This window comes from Lynx rufus, unplaced genomic scaffold, assembly GCF_022079265.1.
Source record: "Lynx rufus isolate CCGP_SWC_20201006 ecotype Redwood Valley unplaced genomic scaffold, mLynRuf1.p SCAF_6, whole genome shotgun sequence".
Taxonomy (NCBI): domain Eukaryota; kingdom Metazoa; phylum Chordata; class Mammalia; order Carnivora; family Felidae; genus Lynx; species Lynx rufus.
The window spans coordinates 108873332-108889572 of record NW_025814878.1 but is presented as its reverse complement, the minus strand read 5'-3'; the positions used below and the strand labels follow the sequence as shown (position 1 = coordinate 108889572).

Here is a 16241-nt window from a genome sequence, read left to right as displayed (position 1 = left end):
GCTTTGGCGTCTCAGGCTGAACTGTTTAGCACCTGGAAGTGGTTTTGTTGATAGAGCCAGGAAAAGGGATGGGAAGTGGAGGTGAGCAGCCAGGGGCTGGAAGATATCCCATTGCCCATCACAGACGGGGCTTGCTTGGAAGCTCCATTGGGTAGAGTCAAAATTAGCAGATGCCCGCCAGGTCAGTAAGCTGGGAACGGACACCCTCTCTCTTCTCGCGCCTCCTCTCTAGCTGCAGTTGTGGAGGAGGGCTGCAGGGGACGAAGCGGGCAGCACCCAGGTACCCGTGCAGTAGGGTGGGGCGCCAAGTGTGCAGGGCAGATTCTTTGGGAGCAGTCAACTCCAAGGAGCCACTGCAACAATCTTCAGGAGAAAGGTGGCAATTGTGAAACAGTTCAGAAATCCTCCTCCTCCTTTTAGTGCCCCAGGGACAAAGTTGGAACGACTGCATTACAGAGCAATTGTTCTGTTCATTTGCATGCTGCCTGTATCCTATATGATGAATTATTTGCAGGATGTGGACTTTGGGTGGTTATTTAACCCCTCTGTGCCTCAGTGAGAAATGAGGGTAATACAGGTAACAGTCCGATCCTTGGATCTGGCACACAGTATCTGCTCTGTTAGCTTTTGCCGTTTGCTTGTAGCTCTTACCATGGCTTTTAAAACATGCTTACAAACATGGTCAAAATAATCCTGGCTGCTTGTTGCAGCGTCGGGCTCATCAATCTATAGTTTTTGTAATTAGTTTTGTCAGTACGTGGGCTTCAAGGAGTGCCTTTTAATGCCTCTGAAAATTGGCGTTTCTTGCCATGCCTCTGAAAGAACACGTATTTCAGACCAGCTCTTGGAGAGACCTCTGTTCTTAGGCTTGGGGTCTCAAGGCAGGGAATCACTAAGAAAAGAAAAGTTTAGAGTCTGTCATCTATCACTATTTTAAGTAGAGGTCAACATTTAGAGGTTTGGTTATCAGAATGGTCTATATCAGTGGTCCTCAACCAAGGGCAGCTTTGTGCCACCCCCCAGCCCTGCCACCGCCCCGAGAGCATTTGACAATGTCTGGAGACATTTTTCATTGTCATGAGTTGGGGATGAGGCTGAGTAGAGGCTAGAGATGCTGCTAACATTCTGACAGTGTGCAGGACTACTCCCCTAAAATAATCTGGCCCCAAATGTCATTAGTATTGGCAGGTTGTTTGTAAACCCCCGTCTATGTTTTTTTCCTCCCTGATCATTTAGTGTAATTGATACACTGTCTTAATTTCCGTGAAAAATGTAGAAAAGCAATGGAAAAACTGAAGGGAATAGTAATATCCACATTATTTGAGTCACTGATTCTGAAAAAAAAAAAAGCAAACTGTGTAGTTATGCTTGAAAAATTATCTGCCTGTGAAGAATGACCCTCTAAAGTTACTCAGTATCCTCTCCAGCATGTTCCAATTGTATATATTTCTATGGCTTGCTAATTGGCTTATTTATTTTAGATATCTCGTAATGAGAAGGGATGGAAAAGCTGGTTTGATAAAGATGCTCCAGAGGAGGAAATTATCCCTGATGGATATAACGATTCACTGGATACCTGCCGCAAACTTTTACTTATCAGGTGAGCATATGTATTATTAGACTTAGAAGGATCACTCATCAGATTGTCAAATTACAGATGTTACCTCAGTGAGTTTACTTCACTATGTCCCAGTGGGTATTCTAAGAAATGTGTGTGCTTCCATATTGCGGTTTGGGATGGCAATTCCTTAGTTCCTTGACAAGCAAATAAAATGGTGGTGGTGGCAGGGAATGTATTAGTGATAGTGCTTTTAGCAGAAGACACATGAAAAATATGCCTTTATTATTCCCTCTGTTCATCATTTGCCACTGAGTGAATCACTTATTGTTGAATTTACTTGATAAAAAAAATAATCCTCACAAAGTTACAAGGCAATTAGTCTACAAGCTGAAATTAAATTTTATTTGAGGAAAAAAACAGGAATTGCCTATTGAAATGTATAAATGTTGTTTTGGCTATTAAAATATGATGTGAAGGAAGAAAATTCATTTCTTTCCTTTTCTTTTCTTTTCTTTTCTCCTTTCTTTTCCTTTCTTTTCCTTCTTTTCATGTTTTCTAAATATCCAGTAGCTCAAAGAAGGCTACTGGAGAAGGCTATGGGAAGGTGTGTGTGTGTGTGTGTGTGTGTGTGTGTGTGTGTGTGTGTGTGATTTGTGAGCAAAGCAGGAGGGTGGAGGTGGGGAGATGGGGCCACCAAAAGAGCAACAAAAAGATGTAGGATTATTTTGGAGTGGTTTTGGTTTTCCCTAATAATATACACCTGAGCTTGAATTTCTTAGAAAAACTTGTTTCCTGGATATTGTCCACTCTTTGAGAGTAATCAGAATGGTCAGCAGTGGTGACCTCGTGATGTACGGAGTATGAAAGGACTACTTTTTTTTTAAAGTTTATTTATTTTGAGAGAGAGAGCACAAGCAGGGGAGGGGCAGAGAGAGAGAGGGAGAGAGAAAATCCCAAGCAGGCTCCATGCTGTCAGCATGGAGCCCGATGTGGGGCTTGAACACACAAACCATGAGATCGTGACCTGAGCTGAAGTCAAGAGGCAGATGCTTAACTGACTGGGCCACCCAGGCGCCCCAGGGCTACTTGTTTTTATAGGAATAGATGTGTCTATCTTTTGTCCATCCTTTAAAAAGTGAATCTGTGCCAAACGAGTAGTGTAGTCTACTAGTAAATAAGAATCTGTAGAGCTTGTCTGTGATCCAAAATATCAAGTAGTAAATGATATTTCTTTGATGTGTTGCTGTGTATAGAACCGACTACAGTGCAGGCGACACAGATGGTATTAAATAAGTGCTTGCTGATCAACCTACTTTTGACAACTTTGACACTTTAATTCTCCCCTTGAACACTGCAGAGCTTCACAGTGTGCAGCGGGTTGGCCCCTATTGTCTTCGGGAGCTGGTGGAGGACACCTCCCCTTGTGTCCCTGCTGAGCCCCAGCACCTAAAGTGGGGCCTGATGCAGTGGGCACAAGATAAATATTTATCAAAGAATAGATGTGGTCCTGCCTATGAGTTTGAATAAGGAATTGCTTACCTGAAGCAGATAGCCTCAGTGACCAGAGATAATCATTGATGTGATTAAAAAAAACATAACTAATTAGGGGCACCCGGGTGGCTCAGTCAGTTGAGCATCAGACTTCTGCTTGGGTTATGATCTCATCGTTCATGAGTTCGAGCCCTGTGTTGGGCTTCCTGCTGTCAGTGCAGAGCCTGCTTCGGATCCCCTGTCCTCTCTCTCTGCCCCACCTCTGCTCACGCACGTGCTCTCTCTTGCAAAAATAAACATTAAAAATAAGCTTTAAAAAAACTAATTAAAGCTTCAGTGTAGTTGGTATGTCTTCTGAAAATGAGACATTTGGATCAACTGGCTTCTAAGGGTTCTTCTGGGTTAACAACAGACCATGTTTTTACCCGCTCTGGCCTATTTTTTCCCAGTGCCTCGCACCAAAACCACATGATTAAATTTGTATTCATTCAGGGATGGGAAACCTTCCCATCCTTCTTACACAGATCTGCAGATCTGGGAATTAGCTTTTTGTCCTTTTCTAGTTAATTACGTTTTTTAGATGCTTAGAATTAAATAGAATGAAAAATGAACACACTGAATTTTTTCTTATAACTTGTATTCATTTCTAGGTCTTGGTGCCCAGACCGTACTGTTTTTCAAGCAAGAAAGTACATTGCAGATTCTTTGGAGGACAAGTACACAGAACCAGTTATCCTAAACCTGGAGAAAACTTGGGAAGAAAGTGATACCAGGACACCTTTGATATGTTTCCTGTCCATGGGATCTGATCCCACAATTCAAATTGATGCATTGGCCAAGAAACTGAAGCTGGGTATGATCAGACATTTATTCAGTTTAGTAAAACCTCTGTATTTTTGCCTCAAACATTGCCTCTTATAATTTCATAACTGATTCTTATTATATATATTGTATATAATAATTATATAATTATATCTAATTATATCTAATATTATATATATTATAATTATATAATTATTATAATATAGTATAATAATGACATAAAAATATATATATTTTTTTTAAGTAGTAAGCAGATGTCCATACTACATGGATAGCAGACTAGGAAGAATGAACATACAGAGGCATTGCCCTGTCTGTATAAAATTACAAAAAAATCTATTTTGTCAGAAATTGAAAAACTATAACCATTATTATAACACACAGTAATTTGGGATTTATTCATTCATAGTTTCTTTCAATAACTCTTTAGTACAGGCAGCACGCTAGATTCAAGAAGCGCGGAGACGAACACAAAATAGCTGGGAAAGACAGATACATAAACACGTAATTGTGGCAACTGCTGGAACTGAGGCATAGACACGCCTGATTACAAGATCCAGAGCTACTCGGGCTGCAAGGGGTAAAGGGAAAGCATCACAGTGATGGTATTTTGAGTAGGATCTAAAAAGGAGTTGAGATTTTAGTAGGTGGGATGGTGGGAGATACAAGGTAAGTTGCTCCAGGGGGAGGAGGCAGGGCAAGGAATTAGAAACACATAAGTGGTGAGAGCAGTGACTGAGTCAGCACGACCAAAGGACAGGGACCTGTATGGGAAGATCGAGCCATCTTTTTATAGAATGGCTGTTTGTAGGAGGGCTGTTCATCTGCTCCTCATGGTCTGGAAATCTGAATATTGTTGGCATTGCCATTTGGTATCTTTCAGGTTCAGATCTCTGGAACTATCCCTTATTGGGTTAATTCATTTATGTCTTTATAAAGATTATAAAGGTGATTGATTATGCATAACCAAACCTACCCTGTGAAACAAAACTTACATTGAGTTTATTAGTAAGTTAACATAATGTGATATAAAATCAATTTAGTCTTCTCCAAGTATTCACCATGCCATGTGTCCTGCACTAAAAAATTACTGCAAACCATTAGCTTAAGGTATCATGGTCTATGGTCACTCTCTGTTTTCTCATCTTGACTTTTCTCTGTTCACTGTCACCATACCCTTCTATACTCTATATTGATCCATGTTTTAATGGTCACTTTCTTCAGTCTGAACACTGATACTCAATGTAAAGAGCTTCCAGTTGTAATGGCAACTATTCATGGTTAAGTTTTACTAACCACCTTAAAGGTAGGCTGTGTTGCTCTGGTATTTATGGCAACATGCCAGTCATCTTCATTGGTCTAAGAGTGATGCCTCTCTTGCAGCCTTGTAGCTTCCAAATCTCCCTCAGATGTATTCCTTTATGGATATTTGTCCAGTTGTTTTGTCCAGATGCCCCACTTCTCTCTGCTTATGGGTTCCTTTTTCCTGTCTTACTATGCACCAATCTTTATGTGGCAGAATTCTTGGTCTCTGGTGGTTTGTGAGCTTCACTGCTTATATGTTTAGTAAGTTCAGCATTCCCAGGGAAATTCCCCTTACTCTCTTGGCCCCAGGTCCAAATAGCAAGGGAAGAAATTCATTGGTTTTGCTTTGGTCACATGTTCCTTTCTGGGCCAATCAATGCATATTGCTCTGGTGATGGATTCATAGCAGGAAGCACATGTGTGGGGCTAGAGTGGGGGCATTTCTTAGAAGGGGATATTGTTCCTAGAAGATGGGCATGTTTCCAACTAGAATTACCATTTCAAATGACCTCAAAATAATGCTATTGTCTAGGACCAGAGTTTAAAACAGAATTAAGAAATTCAGGGTTTCTTTTGGGAGAAATTATAACCATGACATTAAATAAATTTAGCTGGAACTGTGCTATCACCTTTACTGTTATTACATGTTATCATACTACTTTGCTTGGCAATTTGGTGATTTCCATTTCTTGCCATGACTTAAGTTTTTCCAACAATTGTTCAAGCTTCTGTTGGTTGCTTTGTTAGGATACTAAAACAGAGTACATTTGATTTTGATCCTGAAACTCCATGTAAAGAGCTTCCAGTTGTAATGGCAACTATCCATGGTTAAGTATTACTAACCACCTTAAAGGTAGGCTGTTTTGCTCTGGTATTTATGGCAACTTGCCAGTCTTCCAGGACCCAATGAATTTTATACAGAACTCTTTGATGAATAAGTTTTGAGAATGCTAGAAAGTCTCATGCTATTTACTATCCCCCAAATATCTGTGAAAATGAAACTATAATATGTACAGAATAACATAGTAATCTAGTCTCAACTAGAAAGATTTTATTTGGATAACTGGATACTAGACAATCATAGGATACTCAAGGTGAATAGGCTGGAAATCTTGAAATCCAACTACCTTATTTTACAGCTGGGGAAACTAAAGTCTAGAGATTGGGCCATACAGCTGGCTGGGGACAGACTCAATTCAGGCCTTATCTCAGGGCTTCCAAATCCCACTGCAGTGGTCTGTTCTTTCATTCCCTTTCACTGCCTTCATTGGATAAATTAACCAGTTACCAGACAGCAACTTGAGGAGTGGGACCAAATCAAATACATTTTTGTAAGAAAAGAAAATCTTCTCACTATGGATATTGTCAAGTGCCTGTCAGACTCTGCAGTGAGAGATTTGGAGCAGACAAATTCTGCCCAGAAACACTGTGTGCCTGGGCAAGAGAGAAGACAGGTGTCTTTAGCATGAGAACCCTACCAGAGCCCGGATAACAGAGAAAGAGGATGGATGGGTTTGAAGATAGAATCCAAACACAAGTGAAAGAGAACAAGTAAAATACAAACCCACAAATATACTAAAGTAGGAATGAGGAAATGGGCATAAAAACACATACAGATGAAAAAATTTAAATAACAAGAGAACAGTGCATAGTTATGGTAATAAACTTAAAAATATCATTAAAATGGACAAGTTTGTAGAAAAATACAAATTTATAAAAAAAAAACCTGAATACACCAATAATCAAGATGAGAAAAATGAGAAGTTTTTACGTTATGACCTGAGCAGAGGCTCTAGGCTTGGTTTTTTTTAGTAAATCTTCTAAAACTTTCACATACTTTATTCCATTTCAGAACATAGGAAAAGATGATACATTTTCCTCTTTATTTTGAGGGAATAGCATTATCCTGATAGAAACAGACAAGATAGTAATAACTTCATAAAAGAAAGAAAACTACAGATTGACGCTGCCTGTCAATGTAAATGTAAAGATCTTAACTGAAATGCAAACAAAAAGAATTCATTGTGTCACTAAAAAAAATAACGTACAAAACAATAGTAATTTTCCTTGACCAAGAAGGAATGCTTGGGTGGGTATAAGAAAGATATAGTATTAAGAATTCTCATCACAACAAAAAGTAAAAGACTCTTCCTTAGGCTATCATATTATTACCTTGATAGGTGCTGAAAAGCCTTTTTATAAAAATTAAACATTTGTATTTGACTTTTAAGAAGTTGATACATATAACATTTTATTAATATGATAATGAATATGAACTTCAGACATCAACATTTTACTTACTGGTAAACAACTAGACACATTAAAGTCAAGAATAAGATAAAGATGTCTGCTATCACCACTATTATTGAGCACTATTGTGGAAGATATAGCTAATGTATTGTAAGAATCATAAATAAAAGATATAACTATTGGAAAGGAGGGACAAAAATCATCATTACTCTCAGGCAGTGTAATTGTCTAACTAGAAACACAAATGAATCAACTGAAGAACTATTAGATTTAACGGGACAGTTTGGTAAGGTGGCTGATCACAAAATAAATATATTAAAGAAATCAATGGAACAATCTTGTAAAATAAAATGTAAAAAATCCCATTCACTATAGCAATAAAAATAAAACTGGGGAATAATTTTTAAAATACCTATTAGAAGAAAACTATAAAACTTTCTTAGAGGCATAACAGTAGGATAGAATAAATGGAGAGTCAAACTACATTCCCAGTGTAAAGATTCAATATTGTAAAGATGTCAATAGTTGCTAAATTAATCTATAAATTGAAGGAAAGTCTAATTGAAATTCCAACTATATTTCTTGTTCTAATTGGATAGTAGAAAGATCTTAGATCATCTAGAACAATAAATGGACAAGAATAACCAAGAAAACTTTGAAAAGGAAAAAGAATAATGGGGAATGAGCACCACTAGATTTGTAAACCTTTATCAAATGACAATAATTTAATCAGTGTGGAAGCTCAGAGTAGATAAACAGATCAATAAAGCAAAATGAAAGGCCTCAGATTAGGCTCTAGTATCTATAATAAGCTTAGTCTATGATAAGATTCACATTTCACATCAATGGAGGAAAAATGGATTAGTCAATAGACATTGTTGGGCTAGCCGGTTAACTTTAGAAAAAAGTAACAATTTTATCTTACTTTAAACTCCAAAGTAAATTCTAGGTTAATTAAGCTATAGAAGAAAAAAAAAAAAAGAATGTATTGGTACTATTGGGGTGGCTAAGATTTTCTTAATCATAATATCAGAATCTAAAACCAAGGCGGATAGTTTGGAGTGATGAAGTTTTGAAACTTCTGTATGTCAAAGCGCCATTAGCACAAATGAGGATGGACGTGTGGGCTGGGAACAACAGCCTTCCATTTTAGCTGGAGACACTGGCTGTCCTTTTTAATGTATATATCACAAATCTTTAAAATATTTGTGCTTTGTCTTGACGATTCTATATGTATGAATTCCTTCCAAGAACATATCAAGAGATACATATCAAAATTTATATACAAAGATGTTTAATCTAGTGCTATTTATAATATTGAAAAATTGAAAATGTCTCACATATAGAAAAGGCTAGAGGTTGAATGAACAAGAATGCATCAACATGATGGAATATTACGGTACCATTAAAAAATTTTCCAGTAATATTTAATGACAGTAAAATACTCACAATATGCTGTTAAGAAGTAGAGATTTAGAATAACATCTGTGAGTGTATGTATATATATAATACATACATACATACATACATATATATATAATTTTTAATATAGCTAGGCTTACAGTCCCTTATTCAAAATCCTTGGGGCCAGGTATACTTCAGAAATCAGAATAGTCCACCTTTTAGAAAGATAATATTTCATATATTATATAATATACTGCAAATAAGAGTATTAATATTCATAGAGATAGGAGTAAAGTCTATAAATAGCCTCATATCCAGTCAGGTCAAGTTTTGCCACTAAAATGATTTTCTGCAAAATTTTCAGTTTTCAGGACGTTTTGAATTTTAAAATGAGGGTAAGCGATTGTGTATGGTGCATATTAAAAAGTTTAGAATGAAAATCTAGGGAGGGATATTCATGACTTTCATTTTCTTCTCTATACCTTTCTGTATAGTGCTTTCACTATGAGCATATACTACTTAACTAGATATAAGAAGTTTTAAAAAAAAAGAAAGCGAAAAAGGGAAAAAGACACAAGCCTAATTTTGGAAAGAAATGGAAAAGCAGTTGAATTCTTATTAAAGTCTCTCAAATACAAACAAACAAAAAGCCCAAACACCAAAGTGTAATTATACTTTATTATCTGCAGCAACACTTCCTACAATACCTTCTGCATCCATCTTTCTTTTGAGAATTCCTCTTATGATGTTGTGGCATCTTTCTTTACCCTTTCTAGAAATTTGGTCTTGTACTGCATCTTATCTCACTGGTCCCTGCCCTTTGGGACCTTTTCTTCTTAAGGGCAAAGCTTCGTCACTTTTCCAATGTCAATCAATCTAGTTGTTCCAGACCATTCAGAAAATTTATGAAATATTTATTGACCTATGTTAAAAATGAAGAAAGTTTGCAAGTCAATAACTTGAACTTCTGCCTTAAGACACCAGGAAAAGAAGAGTAAATTAAACCCAAAGCAAGCAAAAGGAAACAATAAATGTTTCAGTGGAAAGAAATGAAACAGAGCATACAGCAACAACAAAGAATCAACACAGTATCTTCTTCGAAAAGACCAACAAACACCTACTAACAACCACGAGTGAAAAAAACAAATTAGAATGTTGGTAATATATTGAGCCCCACTCCATAAGCCCCACCTCCACAAGACTGTGAAATATGCAAAGAGGTTAATTGATTATCCTTTTATAAAGATCAGAAAATATTATTTGATGATCATTAACTTGCCCAAAGTCATAAAGAGATAAGTGAACATTTGATGGCAAGGGAAATAAAGAGTGGTACAGGGAAATTCATTCCCAGGACTTAGCAGACAAACCATGGAAGTAAGTCCCAAAGGTTATACAGAAATAGAAGCTTAAATAAGAAAAGGGAAAGTCTCCATAATGGATAATATATGCCATTACCTCACAGTAAAAAGATAAAAAAATAAAAAGGAAAGAAAGAAAAGGAAAGGAAGGAAGGAAGGAAGGAAGGAAGGAAGAAAAAGGAAAATACCAATAATTGATAAATCTTCAGTTTGGCCAAGAGTAAGGGAAAGAAGACTAAGTTTATTAAATCAGGAATGATAGGGGGAAACATCACTATTGACCTGACAAAAATTTTAAAATATCATAAGAGAATACTATGAACAATTATGCCAACAAATTAGATAACCCAAATTAAGTGGGCAAATTATTAGCAAGAGACAACTACTGGAAGTGACTCAAGAAGAAACAGAAAATCTGAAGAGAACTATAAGAAGTAAAAATACTGATTTAGTAACCAAAAACTTCCACAAAGAAAATACCAGGGCCAGATGGCTTCACTGGTGATTTCTACCAAACATTTAAAAAATAACACCAATTCTTCACAAACTTTTCCAAAAAATAAAAGAGGAGGGAGCACTTCCCAACTCATTTTATGAGACCACTATTACCAATTCCAGAACAAAGATACCACAAGAAAAGAAAACCAATATCCCTTATGAAGATAGAAGCAAAAATCTCAACAAACTACTTTCAAACAAAATCCAGCACCCTATAAAAAGGATTATGCACGGGGCGCCTGGCTGTCTCCATTGGTTAAGCGTCTGACTTCAGCTCAGGTCAAGATCTCATGGTTTGTGAGTTCAAGCCCTACATCGGGCACCACGCTGGTGGCATGAAGTCTGCTGGGATTCTCTCTCTCTCACCCTCTCTCTCTGTCCTTTCCTGGTGTGCTCTCTCTCTCAAAAATAAATAAACAAACTTAAACAAAATTAAAACTAAAAAAAGGATTATGTACTATAACCAGGTGGATTTATCCCAAGAGTGCAAGGTTAATTATATATGAAAATTAACCAATATAATATGCCATATGAATAGAATAAGGAACAAAATCCGCATAATTATCTGAATAAGTGCAGAAAGGGCATTGAAAAAAATTCAATACTCTTTCATGATGAAAACAAGAATAAGATGGAATAAAAATTTATTCAAACTAATAAAGAGCACCTACCAAAAACCCACAGCTAACATCATATTTGATGGTGAAAGGCTGAATGCTTTCCCCCCAAAGATCAGGAGCAAGACTCTCACCACTTCCATTCAGCACCGTATTGGAGGTTGTAGACAGGGCAGTCAGACCAGAAGAAGAAGTAAGATAATTTCTATTTGCAGATTACATGATTTTGTATATAGAAAGTCCTAAGAAGTCCACCAAAAAACAAACAAACAAACAAACAAAAACTATTAGAGGTAATAAATGAGGTCAACAAGATTGCAGGATATAAGATCAATATTTAAAAATTTAAAATTTTTCTATACAATAGCCAGAGCCATCCAAAAATGAGATTATACGTGCAATTCCATTTATGGCATCATAAAAAATACTTAGGAATAAAGTTAACAAATAATTTCAAGACTTATACATTGAAAAGTGCAAAACATAAATGAAAAAAATTAAAGAATACCTAAATATATGGGAAGACATCCTGTGTTCATGGGTCAGAAGACTTAATATTGGTAAGATGTCAGTATTCTCCAAATGGATCTACAGATTTAACACAACCCCCATCAAAATCCCAGCTGCCTTTTTTTGTATAAATTGACAAGCTGATCCTAAAATTCATAGAGAAATACATAGGACACAGAAGGACCAAAACAGTTTTGACAAGGAAGAACAAAGCTGTAGGTCTCATACTTCCTGAATTCAAAACTTACTATAAAGATACAGTAATTCAAACAAGATGGTGCTGGCGTAACAATAGACATATATATCCATGGAATTGAATTGCAGTCCCATAAATAACCCCTAACACATATGCCCAAGTGATTTGCAACAAGGGTTCCAAGCTGTTGGATGAGGGAAAAGATAGTCTTTTCAACAAATGGTGCTGGAAAAACTGATATCTACTTTTAAAAGAATGGAGTTCGACCTTTATATCATACCATATACAAAAATCAACTCAAAATTGACCAGAGACAAATGTAAGGGCTAAAACTATAAAACTCTTAAAGAAAACAGGAGTAAATCTTTGTGACCTTGGATTAGGCAGTAGTTTTCTAGATATGACGTCAAAAATGTAAGCAATAAAAGAGGCAATGAATAAATTGGATTTCCTCAAAATTTGAAACTTTTGTGCTTCAAAGGGTGCCATCAAAGAAAGTGAAAAAGGCAACTTACAAATGAGAGAAAGCATTTATAAATCATAGATCTGACAAGGGTCTGGTATACAGAGCATATAAAGAACCCTTACAAGTCAACAATGAAAAGTCTAATACCCAATTTAAAAGTGAGCAAAGAATTTGAATAGATATTTCTCCAAAGAAGATATATAAATGACCAACAAGCACACGAAAATATCATCAACATCATTAGTCATTAGGGAGATGCAAGTCAGAACTACAATGAGATAACCACCTCACTCCCAATAAGATAGGTTGAAAGAAAAAGATGGGCAATAACAAGTGTGGGTAAGGATGTGGAAAAATTAGAACTTTTATGCATTGCTGATGGGAATGTAAAATGGGGCAACTGTTTTGCAAAACAGTCTGTCAGTTCCTCGAAAAGTTAAACATAAAGTTACAATATGACCCAGTAATTCTACTTCCAAGTATGTAATGAAGTGAATTGAATATATGCCTGCACAAAGACTTATACACGAATGTTCATAGCATTCGTGTTCATTATTCATACTAGCCAAAAATTGGAAACAGCCCAAATGTCCATCAGCTGATGAGTGGGTAAACAAAATGTGGTCCATCCATGCAGTGGACTGCTACTCAGCCATAAAAAGGAATGAAGTTGTGATCCATGCCACAACATGAATGAACCCTGACAACATTATGCTAGTAAAAGGGGACAGAACCAGAAGCCACATATTGTATGATTCCATTTATATTAAATGTCTAGAATAGAGACAGAAAGTAGATTAGTGGTTCCTGGTTGGGAGGGGTCATGGGGAGTGACCACGAATGGGTGTGTGATTTCCCTTGAGGGTGATGAGAATGTTCTGGAATTAGATGGAAGTGATAGTTCCACAATGTGATGAGTAAACTAAAAAACATTGAATTGTATACTTTGAAAGAGTAAATTATACTTCAGTTTTAAAAGTTTAAGGAAAGAGTTATTGAGCACCTACTGCGTGCCACCCACTGTTCAGGTGCTGGGCTAGCCACCGGGATCTAGCTCCTCCCTTTCCTGGGGCTCACATTCTAGTGTGGGGGTAAAACAGACAATAACCGACAAACAAGTGAGTATATACTATGCTAACAAGAAAAGTACATAATCTGCTAAGAAAGAAGCAGCATGAGGGACAGAGTGATGGGAGAGGTGTGCTGTTTTACATGGGGTGGACCAGGGAAGCCTTGCTAAGAGGGTGAGGAAGATCTGCAGTGTGAAGGAAGTGAGGCAGTGCAGCTCTCAGGGGGACATCTTTCAGGCAGAGGGAATAGCAGTGAAGCTGGAGTGTGCCTGGGGAGCAGGCCATTGCAGCTGGAGGAGAGTGAATGGCTGAGCGGGGGAAGAGTAGTGAGGTAAGGGGTGTGTGTGTGTGTGTGTGTGTGTGTGTGTGTGTGTGTTGTGTTCATGCAGTGTGTGTGTAGAGTGTGTTTGTAGTGTGTTCGTGTGAGTTTGTGAGTGTGTGTAGTGTGTGTTCGTGAGTGTGTATGTAGAATGTGTGTAGAGTGTGTTCATGTAGAGTGTGTAAAGAGTGTGTGTGTAGAGAGAGTGTGTCGAGTGTAGAGTGTGTAAAGTGTGTGTGTGGAGAGTATATGTGTAGAGTGTGTACGTGTAGTATGTGTGTAGAGTGTGTGTGTAGAGTGTTTAGGTGTGTGTGTGGATAGAGTGTGTGTAGAGTGTGTACATGTAGTGTGTATGTGTAAAGTGTGTAGGTGTGTGTGTAGAGTATGTGTAGAGGGAGAGTGTGGAGAGTGTGTACATATAGTGTGTATGTACAGTGTGTAAAGAGTGTGTGTGTGGAGAAGAGATAGTGTGTAGAGTGTGTATGTGGGGTATGTGGAGTGTGTAAAGGGAGAGAGAGAGAGAGTGTGTGTGTGTGTGTGTGTGTGTGTGTGTCTGTAGTGGGGGCTATTGTGTGTGTTTAGAGGCTGTAGCTAAGAACTTTGCACTGGATTTGGGGTTTTGCTGTGAATGAGATGGGAAGCCATCAGATGGTTCTGAGTAGAGCATGGACATGATCTGATTTAGGGCTAATCCCTCTGTCTGCTGGGGGAAGAAGAGCTGGTAGGGAACAAGAGCAGGGGACAGGAGTGCGAGTGAGGTCACACTGGTTAAGCTTTTGCAAAAATCTAGGCGAAAGATGATGGAACCTTGGGCCAGGGAATGAAAGTGGAGATGTGGAGAAGTGAGCAGATTCTGGGTGTGTTTTGTTTTTTTTTTTTTTAATTTTTTTTTTTTCAACGTTTATTTATTTTTGGGACAGAGAGAGACAGAGCATGAACGGGGGAGGGGCAGAGAGAGAGAGGGAGACACAGAACCGGAAACAGGCTCCAGGCTCTGAGCCATCAGCCCAGAGCCCGACGCGGGGCTCGAACTCACGGACCGCGAGATCGTGACCTGGCTGAAGTCGGACGCTTAACCGACTGCGCCACCCAGGCGCCCCTCTGGGTGTGTTTTGAAGGGATGCCTCTAAGTCTCCTCCTAATCCCTTCATGGATCAATATTAGAAAGTCAGGCCACCTGAATGGAAAGCAGCTCTTCCTTTTCGAAGGTGTATTTCAGAAGAGTTGGAAGGAGACAGGAGATAGACTGTGGCTCACACTCAATGTGTCATCACTGTTTGTCCCTATCAAACCTTCCCCCCGTTGACCAACTGAACATTTGTGTGTTCTTCAAATGAATGGCTCAGCATCTCTTTGAATGATCCAGAGCCTCCTCCATTCAAGTTCCACCTCCCTTTTCTTCTCCTTTGGTAGGCTGTGTGAATTTTCCTCGGCTTTCTCTGGGAGCAGTGCCTGGTTCCACCTCAGCCTCTTGCAATTCCTGATTCTTCAAGCGGTGCACTGATATCTACAAAATATCTATGACAATCCTCTGTCGGGCACCCTTGCAAAGTTTCTCCCTGTGACCCTGAGTTTATGAATAGTCTCTAATGTTGCAATTTACAGAGCCTCACAGAATCTCTGTCCATTAGCCATGCAGTGCTGTTCAAATGATGTATGTCCTGACAACTTCTCTGGTTCCTGACATACTTCCTCCCACGCCATAAATTCCTCCATCACTTATAGCCTCCTCTAGTGGTTCCCAAGTTAGCCTCACTGTTTTCCCTACCACAGTGCCCCACTTCACTGAGGATCCAGGCTCATCTGGGATAGCAGGGCAAAAACATTCACTGCTTCGCAGTGTCTCCACTGACTTCCTTTTCCGGCCCTGAGATCATGCCCCTAAAACTCAAGGAAATTGGGTCTACAAAAGTTTGCTTCAGAATTAATTTCCAATTCCAGTTTCACAAGCATGATTCAGAGACTTCTTCATTTAGTGAGTTCATGTGGCACGGTGCAAGTGGGTTCTCTGCCTGGGACCTCAAATGCACTAAAGAGTCTAAACAGCGGATTCTCGCCTGAACTGTAGTCATACTTCCGATCTTGGAGTGGCCTCCACTTTCTCTTCATGCTTAGTTCCAAGGTGGTGATCTAATCTAAGGAGCAGTTACCCCTGAATACAGTCCTCCTGGGGCTGAGTTGCCTTGAGTTCTATCTCGGAAAATAGACAATCATGCAAACAAACCCAAAATGGACAGAAAGCACTGCAACCCTGACATCTTAAAAGAATAAAAACCCAATTAAATTTTCACTGAAGCATCTGTTAAAACACCAAAGAAAGATCCTAATCAAAATATACAGCAAAACTCAAAAATCCTCTTTCCCTCTAAAT

General features: G+C 38.3%; 1 protein-coding gene across 2 annotated transcripts in view; it reads left to right on the top strand.

Moving 5' to 3' along the window:
* Positions 1-16241, top strand: part of DNAH8 (dynein axonemal heavy chain 8) — a 321754-nt gene that overhangs the window by 239590 nt on the left and 65923 nt on the right. For both annotated transcript variants that reach the window (XM_047102369.1, XM_047102370.1), the window contains 2 exons: positions 1482-1600; positions 3703-3905. In XM_047102369.1, the coding sequence (XP_046958325.1) occupies positions 1482-1600; positions 3703-3905 (322 nt within the window). The remainder of the gene's footprint in view (positions 1-1481; positions 1601-3702; positions 3906-16241) is intronic.